This window comes from Mustela putorius, unplaced genomic scaffold (assembly GCF_011764305.1).
Source record: "Mustela putorius furo isolate JIRA1106 unplaced genomic scaffold, ASM1176430v1.1 tig00003845_pilon_pilon_pilon, whole genome shotgun sequence".
In the NCBI taxonomy this organism is placed as follows: Eukaryota; Metazoa; Chordata; class Mammalia; order Carnivora; family Mustelidae; genus Mustela; species Mustela putorius.
In genome coordinates this window covers 31,321,667-31,333,639 of record NW_025421998.1, presented here as the reverse complement: position 1 = coordinate 31,333,639, position 11,973 = coordinate 31,321,667, and the positions used below count along the sequence as shown (strand labels likewise).

At 35.8% G+C, this 11,973-nt stretch overlaps 1 protein-coding gene across 5 annotated transcripts in view; it reads right to left on the bottom strand.

The window, feature by feature from the left end:
• Positions 1-210: 210 nt before the first annotated feature.
• The window catches only part of RUNDC3B (RUN domain containing 3B), a 143,568-nt gene continuing 131,805 nt past the window's right edge, over positions 211-11,973 (bottom strand). For all 5 annotated transcript variants that reach the window (XM_004739654.3, XM_004739658.3, XM_004739655.3 and 2 more), the window contains one exon: positions 211-2,619. In XM_004739654.3, the coding sequence (XP_004739711.1) occupies positions 2,474-2,619 (146 nt within the window). In that variant the 3' untranslated portion in view covers positions 211-2,473. The remainder of the gene's footprint in view (positions 2,620-11,973) is intronic.

The window sequence follows — 11,973 nt, the reverse complement described above, 5'->3', positions numbered from 1 at the left end:
CATTTCAACAGATACTATGTATTATAAAGCAGATCATGTTATTTTTTTAAATAAAAGGTATTTGAGTTGAAATAAAGATTTCTCCAAAACTTTTTGTCATATCAATATTTTAGTGCTGAGTAATATACACTTACCATAGTTGCTAAAACAAAGTTCAGTGTACAACTTGAATCCAGTAACTTGTCTTGAAGGAAAAAGTATAACTACTAATGCGTGGTACAAAACTTTTAATATACATGCAACAAGTATAGTACATCAAGGCAACAAAATACACATGGAATTATTAGCATATAATTCAGCATTCTGTTTTGGGTAGGGTGTGTAAACAGTAAACACCACCACCTAAAATTAAAGATTGAGACATACATTGTTTCCTCATGCAAACATTAACTACATGTATAACTAGTGTGAAATGAACTGTATAGAAACCTGAATTCACATTAGCAGATGAATTTTATACCAGGAGCTCCAAGAAAGGAGGAAAAGTCATGATCCTCAGATGTCATGTTTAAATCTGCATATAGCAGCATGTTAAGATGCATAAGTTACTGTATGCATTAGACAAATCTGGAAAATGTGATCAATTATGGAATCTTGAATTTCCTTCCCCTATTATAAAAATGTATGGAAAATTTAACAATGATTTTTTAAAATTATTGAGGAACAATAAATATCAGTTGAGAGTGGACCATGGATAAAGCATTTGAAACATTCTGATCGTTTTTTAGGAAGGCAGCAATAGAGCTTAAGGCCAACCTAAGAATTTTCAAGTTCCTCTCCTTAGCCATTTCCTTCTCCCTCCTCCCAGGGTTCTCACTGTCCTCATTTTTTATCTTCCTTCCATCCCCATGCTCATTAATAATTGCTTCGGATACCTCACTCATAATAAGGTATATAGAATTAAGAGTAGATACCACTAAATTGTTAAAGGTACCATTTTTCAAGAATATTTGCATTTTTACAAGTACTAAAGAAGTAAAAACTCTGAGTATGTTCTGGTACTTCTAGGATAACTTACTTTAATGGCTTCCAGGCCTCCTTTGTTCCTGAAATGACTTCATTTGAAATTCCTTATAAGACTGGCATTCTTATTATTTATGATCTTAAATTCCAAATCATGAGAATAAAGCTCCTAAATCTTGCAGAGAACCACCACACTCCCACATTTCTAATACAAAGAATGATGTAGTATGTTCAGCACTCTTGCCTCCTCTCATAAATTGTTGTACTGTTCCTACATGTCAAGCAACTGAGTTTGAATGTAATGTTTTATTAATAAACAAAAATAGCATATGAAGTCCCCATTAAGTATTGTGTCCTCTTCATGTAAACAATGTATAAAACGTCTTTGGCACAACTGGTCATGTTTTCCTCATAGTACTTACGATAGAAAATATACTTCAGACATTTTCTCTTTCAATATGGTGGGATTTTGATGGATGAAATCTATAAATTCCCAAAACTGCAAAAAGATTTTATAGCGCATAATTTTTTTAAAAAGGAAACTAATTTTTTTTTTAACCTGTAGAAGTGTAGGGGTTTCGAACATTAACATCGGTTTTTTAACATTAACATGGCGTGATTCATTGTTACACATAAGGGAGAACAAAACAGCACTGTATGTCAGACATATTGTTGAGTATGATAAGACTCTAGTGATCCTTACTTGAAGGTTCTCAAATCCTTACATGGACTCAAAGTCTTTCCTAATAAAATACTTTTCAACATCTGTTCTACATTTTTAAATGTTTCCAACTACTGAGGAATATTTGATATTTTTAAATAAACTTTTAAGAAAATCTTGGGAAAACAGTTTATTCATTTTACCAAAATGATGTAAAACACTTTCCCTAGGACCCTGACAAATTTAGTAATGGCCTAAAGATACATTCCTACAAAATTTATAAAATGTTAATGGAAAGTTGTACCAAATGATAACTATTAAAGAAAAAGTGAGTAAGCCACTACGAAACCAGCTGAGAACCTCCTCCTCATACAAAAAAGGCATTTAAACATCAAAACCTAGGAAGAAATGAATGAAAAATGAAATTAAATCATATTTTAGAAAATATAATCACTGAATAAAAGTAAAAGAAAATACTTAGCTTTGTCTCTGGAATAAAACCTTGAACTCAGTCTCTGGCAATTATAGTACATCTAAATACATGAAAATCAGCTGAATAATAAATTTACATCACAATTAGCAATGGATTATTAATTTAGAGGATATTTGAAGGTTTTTAAAGCCTATTCATTTTTAAACTTCCTCAGTGACAAATATAAGAATCTTAAAATGGCAGGATCATTTTCTCTCAGAAGGGCACATGGAGTGGACTGAATTCTCTAATAGAAGCAATAGAATTCCAGACATGTGCCAGAACAATATAAAATTCCAAAGGTTTTCCCAGCAGTCAAACTTATTGTAAATAGAACATTTGCAACATAAAAACTTCTGGCTCTGACATAAAATTTTTCAGGATGGAGTTAGACCTGGACTCGTCATCTCTGTTGTGGGACTTGCAAGGTAGTCATTAGATTTGAGACTTGTTAGAGATTTGTAACTTGCCACTGATGTTAGAGATCCACAGAGACCGAGTAATGAGGGGGTATCTTCTTTACCTGAAAGTTAAGATTAAATCACAAATATTTAATTGCCCTTGAAGAATGTTACCAAAAGATCCTATAAAGCTAAAAACTTACATAACTTTACAAAGTACTCAAAACATAGCCAGTTATATATTTCCGTAACTTCAATGCCATCCTTCAAAAAACATTACCAGAGGATTATGTGTGCTCCTCATAACATTTCTAGTTACGAAAGTTTGAGATACCATGTTTTAGGAAAAAAATAAAAACTTTACCTTTTTTTCAGAGTATGTTCATGTTCCCTTGGTAAAGGAAATAAACTAACAGTACCAATGCCCAGGCCACAGAAATACCAGGAAATCCCTGTGTAGGTTAAGTAATGCAGCAGAAGCAAAACTGCTTCAGTTCAGGAGGAGGGCTGGATTGGGAGAGCTTCAGCCCACTTACTGAACATTTATTCAGCTTCTACCTTGCCTCAGGAACTTTGTCACATCCTGGACTCCCATAGGCCCGTGAGGAAGGCTGGCAGATCTGTTTTCAAAGCTGGGGAACACAGGTTCTTTCCAAAGCTGGTTAAGTTTGCAAATACTAGCTAGAAGTGGCTGGTTTGAGGCTGTGAAGGGCTGAGGTCTTTGAAAATTAGCAGGTTTCCAGAATAGATAAAAAGCTTAAGTTTTGCTTACACAGTTAGAGAAGTCTAAACTGAACCAGACGGCAGGTGTTTCTGAATGCTATCTATAGTTTCAAATGGCCCCTCTGAAGTGTTCCTACAGTCCTTTGAACTCTAACCTACCTAGCTATACTGTATGATAACTGTGGGGCTCTCCATTCTTCTAAACCATACACTGAGAAAGGACATGGAATTTCTTGTGTTCTTTATTATATTCCCAGTGCTGAGCACATAGGAGATGCTCATTAAATAATTATATAACTAACAAGTCATGATTCCATAAGAACAGTGTTGGGACCAAGAGAGCTCCTATGTCTTTTAATTGTATGACCTTAAGAAAGGCGTCTTCTCTGAGCCTTTCCTTTGTAAAATAACAAAGATGACTAGCTATGTTAACTTCATAGTTTTGCTGACAAGCACAATACAGGAAAATATAACAACCTTAGAAAAAGATACAGAAGAGTAGTTGTTAAATTCCAATTTAAAATGTTTATTGTGTTATTTCAGGGTCAAAACATTTAGATGTTTCAAGGACCCTTTTAATGTTTAAGCTTACTGACCCATTTCAGGCCAGAATCAACTTTCTAAAATTCTTATTAAAGATTTTATTTATTTATGTGACAGAGAGAGATCACAAGTAGACAGAGAGGCAGGCAGAGAGAGAGGTAGAGGGAAGCAGGCTCCCCGCTGAGCAAAGAGCCTGATGCAGGACTCAATCCCAGGACCCTGAGATCATGACCTGAGCTGAAGGCAGCGGCTTAACCCACTGAGCCACCCAGGCGCCCTGGAATTCTTATTAAATGCTCCTGGAACTCAACTGCTTTAGATGGTCTTTCCAAATTTTATATTTTAAATGTACAATTCAGTAGCATTAATTACATCCACAGTATTGTGCAACCATCACCACTATTTCCAAAAATTTCATTACCCCAAACAAATTTTCTACCCATTTAAGCAATAAGTATCCATTGTCCCCTCACTCCCAGTCTCTGGAAACTCCAATCTACTGTCAATGAATATGCCTATCATATATCATTATTACAAGTGGAATCATACAATATTTGCCCTTTTGTGTCTGGCTTTATTTCCCTTAGCATGTTTTCTCAGGCCCATCCATTTTGTAGCATGTATCACAACTTTATTCCTTTTTCATGGCTGAGCAGTATTCCACTGTATGTTTATACTACTTTTTATCTATTTATCTGTATGGATACTTGGGTTGTGTCTACCTTTAGAGTACTGTAAAAAAAAGCTGCTGCACACATTGGCACACCAGTATCTGTTTGAGTCTTGTTTGCAATTCTTTGGGAATATATACTTAGAGAACATTTTTTAATATAAAGATTATCATACAGTAATGCAAAAGATGAAAATCTAAATGCCTAACACGGTTACACAATGAGGTACTGTAGAGCTGTAAAAGAGAATCAGAAGGATCTCTACTTCTAGGTATTGATTTCCAGGATACCTGGATTATGTTAGGAAATGGTTCACTGTTGTCACAGAGAATGATACTGTGAACAGACAGAGCAGCCAATGTCTGTCTTCATATTCAGAAGAGATTGACTGTGAATATGGAGTTCTTTGTAACTGAATTCACTTTTCTTTTCCTTATAGGTACAGAGGAGTGACATGAATTTTTTAAATCTACGCTTAAAGTCTAAAAATGAAAGAAGCAATGAATGACCAGAAAATGAAAATAATAATTCCATTAACAATAGAATCTAAAAGAATAAAATACCTAGAAATAAATTCAAATAAAGAAGTGCAAGTGTTGTACATTGACAACTACAAACTATTGTTGGAAAAAATTCAAGGTTGAAATAAGTGGGAAAACATTCCATTTTCCATGGGTTAGAAGACAATATTAAGATGGCAATATTTCCCAAATTAATCTACAGATTCAGTGTCATCCCCATCAAAATTCTAACTGCCTTTTTTTCAGAAATGACAAGTTGATTCTAAAATCCATATGGAAATTCAGTGGAGCCTGAATAGCCAAAACAATCTTGAAAAGGAACAAAGTTGTCCTGATTTCCAAACTTAACTATAAAGCAAGACAGTGTGCTACTATACAATGGATAATGTAGCACTGGTAGAGGCCAACAGACCAACAAATCAGAACTGAGAATCTAGAAATAAACCCATACATGTATGGGTAATGCATTTCAGCAAGAATTCTAAGACCATTTAATTGGGGAAAGGATAATTTTTTCAACAAATGGTCCAGGGGCAACTGAATATCTACCTGTAAAAGAATTAAGTTGGACAATTAGCTCACACCATATACAAAAACTTAAAATAGATCAAAGACCTAAATGTAAGATCTAAAACTATAAAACCCTGAAAAAGAAACATAGAAGTAAATCTGCATGACCTTGAATTAGACAATGATTTCTTAGATGGGACACCGAAAGGAAAACTGGTTAAATGGGACTTCATCAAAATTAAAAATCTGTGAGTCAACACTAGCAAGCAAGTAGAAAGACATTCCTCAGAATGGAAAATCTATCTGCAAACCATACATCTGATAAGGTCTACTATCCAAAATACACTGTTGCAATTCAAAAATTAAAAGACAATGCAATTTTTAAATAGAGGAGTTGAATAGATAGTTGTATAGATGATATACAAATGGCCAATAAGCACATGAAAAGATGTTCAACATTATACGCATTAGGACAATGCAAATCAAAACCACAAAATTCTACTTCGCACATACTAGATGATATAATTAAAAAGACCATCAATAACAAACATTGGTCAAGGTGTGGAGAAAATGAAACCCCTATACAATGCTGGTCAGACTATGAAATGCTACAATCACTTGGAAAAAGTATGGAAGTTCCTCAAATGATTAAAACATGTTCCAGCCAATTCCATTCCTAGTTATATACCCAAGAGAAATAAAAATATATTTTCATACAAAAACCTGTACATGAATGTTCACAGCATTATTAATAACGGCCCCAAAGTGCAAACTATCCAAATGTCCAAATGAATGGAATATTATTTGTGCATAAAAGGGAATAAAGCACTGATACTTGCTGCCACATGGACAAACTGTGAAAACACAATGCTAAGTCAGAGAACCTAGACAGAAGGTGCCCGGGTGTCTTGGACAGTTAAGCTTCTGACTTTTTTTTTTTTTTTTAAGTTTCATTATTCATTTGAGAGAGACAGAGAGAAAGAGAGAGACAGGGACCACAGGTGGGAAGAAAGGGAGAAGCAGGCTCCCCACTGCAGGAAGCCTGACAATGTGCTCAATCCCAGGACCCCCAGATTACAACCCAAGCTGAAGGCAGACCCCCAACTGAGCTACCTGGTGCCCCAAGCTTCTGATTCTTGGTCTCAGCTCAGGTCTTGATCTCAGGGTTATCAATTCAAGTCCTGCACTGGGCTCCATTACGGGCATGGAACCTACTTAAGAAAAACAAGAACAAAAAACCTAGACCAAAACAGCTACATACTGTATGGTTTTATTATATGAAATGTCCAGAACAGACAAACCCAAAGAGACAAAAAGTAGATCAGTAGTTACCCAGAGATGGGGGTAGGGAGGAATTGGGACCAACTACTAACAGATGCAGGGCTTCTTTACTGGGTAAATGACAAAGTTCTGGAATTAGTGTGATGGTTGTAAAACACTGAGTACACTAACCACCACTGAAGTGTACACTTTACAATGGTCAGTTTTATGTGAATTACAATAAAAGTTTTTTTGAAAGTCTAAAGGTCTTCTTTTAGAGAGAGTATGTGTGCAAGCAGGGGGAGGGTCAGAGAGACAGTGAGAGAGAGCATTCTAAGCAGACTGTGCTGAACACAGAACCCAATAAGGGCCTCGAACCCATGACCCTGAGTCAACGACGTGAGGTGAAATCAAGAGTTAGGTCCCAAAGGGTGGAGCCACCCTGGTGCCCCAAGGATCTCTCAAAATAAATATTAAAAAATGCTAAGAGATATGTAGACAATGTGTTATAATTTAATTGTTGGCTTTTTCTTCTCTTTTTCGAGGCTAAATTAAATACTGGTATATTTTAAAACCCAAGGCATCCTAGATTTGCTGAACTATGGGTTGCTAGTAGTTACTAGCACAACTATCACATATGGGCTTAACCAATCCTTGAAAAAAATGCCAACTTCTCACCCTTTTCTACCAACAATTATGGTACCACTTTAACTTCTGAGATGATCTTTATAAGATTTTATTTATTTATTTATTTAGAGAGCATGCATGCATAAGTTGGGGGAGGGGTGGAGGGTGAGGAAGAGAGAATCTCTGGCAGGCTGAATGCAGATCCTGATGTGGGACTCAATCTCAGGACCTGAGATCATACCTTGAGCTCAAATCAAAAGTCGGTATTCATTCTAGAAAAATGGAGTTAGGCTCACAGAAAAATTTGCAAACCAATATTCACTGCAGCATAGGCCATTCAGGCTGCTATCACAGAAATACCATCAGCTATGTGGTTAAAAACCACAGAAAGGTATTTACTGTTTCTTGTTTCTCAGCATTCTGGATGCTGGGAAATCTCGGAGGCAGTTACCTGTGGGTTCTATGTCTAGTTACCGCCTGTTTTTCCTGGCTCACAGCAGGTTCTCACTGTGTCCAAAGGTGACTAAAGAGGCCAGGGTGCTCTCTGTGCCTCTTAAGAAAGCTAATCGAATTCATCATGGCTCCACCCTTGTGACCTAATCACCTCCCACATTCTTCTATCATCATACCAGAGATTATGAATTTGGGGAACATAGACATTCAGATGAGAGTAGAGTTTCACAGTCCCTAAAAAACTTAGATATCCTTCAATGAGTGTTGTTTTTTTTTTAATGTGATAATACATATTATGGAATTTTTTTTACAAATAAAGGAATAAGTCACCGATACGTTTAACAACTTGGAAAGATCTCAGGGGAGCTATGCTAAGTAAAAAAAGCTAATTCCAATGGGCTATATACTGTCTGATTTATACGGTACTCTTCATCATTCAATGACAAAATGACAGTCATGGAGGACATATTAGTGTTCCCATGGGTTGGGGAAGGGGCAGACATAGGGCAAGGCTGGGAAGGAAGTAGGTATGATTAGTAATACAAGGGATCCTTGGGATGGTGCCCGTGTTCCATATCTTGGCTGTGGCAATGTAGACACACACCTATGAGTGTAATCAAACTATGTGGAACTAAAAACACACACTGAGGATGACGTGTACATCTGAATGAAATCACTGCACTGTATTGTCAGTTTCCTGGATGGGAGGTTATACTACAGTTTTGTAAGATGTCACCATGGAGCCAAACCAGTGAAGGGTATACAGATCTTCACCACATGTGAATCCATAATTACCTCAAAATAGGAAGTTCAGTTTTAAAAAGGGTAGCTAGTGAAGTTCTTCGAAACTGATAAGCATTCAGGGAAAAGTGCAGAATGTGAGGGAATACTGAATGAGCAGGATAATCTGGTGCATATGTATTTCTGTATCATTTAAGTATTTCTTTGGAGTGAATTCCGAGATGTGTGACTGATGGATTTGAAAATAAAAGCATATGTAGGAGTGTGTTAACTCTACATTAACTTAGGGGAGACTTAAAGGATCTCTTTCTGGGTCTCTTTTTTTTTTTTTTTTTTAAGATTTTATTTATTTATTTGACAGAGAGAGATCACAAGTAGGCAGAGAGGCAGGCAGAGAGAGAGGAGGAAGCAGGCTCCCTGCTGAGCAGAGAGCCCGATGTGGGACTCAATCCCAGAACCCCGAGATCATGACCTGAGCCGAAGGCAGCGGCTTAACCCACTGAACCACCCAGGTGCCCCTTTCTGGGTCTCTTAAGAATGCTTTCTAGCTTTTCTCACAAAAGGAATAACTTTAACAAGAAATTGTCTAAATATTTTATCTTCTCTGTTGCTATTTAAATTCTTCCCTACAGCTAATAGAGTCTCTCATTGCTTATTGCTTGTACATGTGAAAGCTGTTGATTTCTGTATAATTTTATATTTTGCTACTTTATAGGACTTTTATTGTGTAGTATTATTATTTCTCATTTTCCAGGTTCATGCTATCATCTGCAAAAATCCAATTTTCATGTCTCTAGACATTTCTTCCTTAAATGCCATTAGCTACTACCTCTAGTATAATGTTAACTAAGATATAAGGTATCTTAGTATCATTAAGTAAGATGCTGGCTTCCAGACAGAGATGTTCACACATACTCACGGAAAGGAAGTATTATTCAGTTCTTTTGTCTTCAGTGTTTGTGTCACACAGGTGTTGAATTCTGTCCAGGGCTTTTCTGGCCATCTGTGGGGATAACTTTTTATATCTTAGATCTATGAATATGGTATTACATTAATAGATTTCCTAATATCGAATCAACCTCACATTCCTGGATTAAATCTGCACAGTTATGTATCATTTCTTTATGTGTTGCTATATTCTCCTCACTAATATATTATTTAGAAAGTTTATATCAATATGGATAAATAATACTGGTCTATAATTTTCTAAATTTTTCATACTGTATTTATCAGTTATCCCCAACATTTTCATATATTTGTTCTTTCTTCCTCTATGATTAAATTAGCTAGATCCCAAATTTGTTAATTAAAACAATGGTTTTATTAATTAGAACTATTTCTATCAATTTATGTTTTCACCTTTACTATTTTCTTCATTGGCTTTTTATTTACCTTGTTCTTTTTCTACCATTTGGGCTGAGAAAATTAATTCATTTATTTTTTTTCATTTTTAATGAAAAGTATATAAAAATTATTAATTTCCTCTAGCTACTGCTTTAAGTATATCTCACAAAGTCTGCTATGCTGAGTTTTTATTTTTTAGAAATTCATAATTCCAGCTTATATTTATTACTTGCTATTTCTTTTCTTATATGATAACAAGTCTTTTTTTGTTTTAACTTCATGTTATTTGGAATGGTTTGTAGCTTTGTTCTGTTACTTTATACAACTAGAGAAGTGTAATGCTAGTCTCAGTCTCTTCCCCTTATAAGCTATTTGATCTTTTTGCCTAGAATCCCTGAATATGTTTTATTATTAATATCTAATAATTTGAATAGATACTACTTGGGAGTTGATTAATACAGGTAATTTTCTCAGGTACTTTGTCAGCCCTGTCAATTTGTTGATTTCAGTCTTTTATTTCCAGACATTTTTCTCAGATTACAGACTCAGTATTAGTTCTGCTCCACTGTTTTACCTTCTTCGGTGATTCTACTGATATAAAAATCCTATCTTCTTTTTTTAAATAAGATTGATTTATTTAGAGAGGGAGAGCATGCATCCGTGAGCAGGGGAGGGGGAGAGGGAGAGAAGAGAGAGAATCTCCAGCAGACTCCCTGCTGAATGTGGACCCCCCCTGCCCACTGTGGGGCTCAATCTCAAGATGGTGAGATTGAGCCAAAATCAAGTCAGATGCTTAACTGACTGAGCCACCCACGTGCCCCTAAATTTTCTCTTCTTTGCTTGACTTCTAATTCAAACACTTCCTAACTCATTTTATTTCTTTCCACATCATATTTTCATTCTCTTGGTTTTCCTGCCTTTCTTCAATGTTGATATTAAGATCTCTTTCAAATCTATTCTTTAGACAGCTGTTCTTTAATATTTTCTTCTAATACAACTTTGCCTTTTCTGCCATTTCTTCTAGAGTAATGAACTATCAATTCATTTCTTCCTGTTTCTTAAATTTTTTTTTTTTTTTTGAGAGAGAGATCACATGCTGGGAGGTCAGGGGTGGGGGATGGGGGAGTGGGGGAGAGGGTGTCCCAAACAGACTCCCCACTAAGTTTGGAGCTTCATGCAAGGCTTCATCTCATGACCCTGAGCCCATGACATGACCCTGAGCCCATGACCTGAGTTCAGATCAAGAACTGGATGCTTAACTAATGAGCCACCTGGGCACCCCTCTTGAACATTTATGTTCCTAGTTTTTGATTTCTAATTTAAAATGGTATTACAGCTTTAGATGCTTGTTTGAGGATACTTAATAAAATCATATGGTTGTACTATAGTCTTTTTTTTCCTGCTTCATTACTATTTTCCTGGGGAGGGTTTCATTAGCAGAATTGTTTTTCTCAACTTAGATGATTGTTTTTAAAGAATAATAATTTTGTACACACAGGAGAGTTAGCTGATTTGGCTGGTTTGTGAAATTTTTAACTAAAGGACACTCTTGTATCAGGGTATCAAAGTATAGTTTCCTTACTATGTGGCTTTTATGGGAGGGCGGGAAGGATACTATGGGTAGAAAGAATGTATGTCCATCAAGTTTTAAAAAATTTTCTTCAGTGGGACACCTGGGTGTCTCAGTCAGTTAAATGTCCGACTCTTGATTTTGACTCAGGTCAAGATCTCAGGGTCATGAGATTGAGCCCTGCCCTGGGCTCTGCACTCAAAGCCACGGTACAGGAATGGCATGGGGAGGGGGGTGTCCTGCTTGAGATTCTCTCTCTCCCTCTTCTTCTGCCCCTACCCTCCCAAATTAATAAATAAATCTTTAAAAAATAAAATAAATTTTATTTAAAGTTCTACATTATCCTAAATATATTATAGCTCTTTTTTGTTGCTCTGTTTTAGTTGGTAAATTTTTTGACAAACATTTTCTTTTTTTGATAATTTTATTAGCTATTTGGGTAGGGAAATTCTGGAAGTCATACCTAATCTGGTAATTAACCTTGAATTCTTAAAGTCAGCACTTTACTCTCCC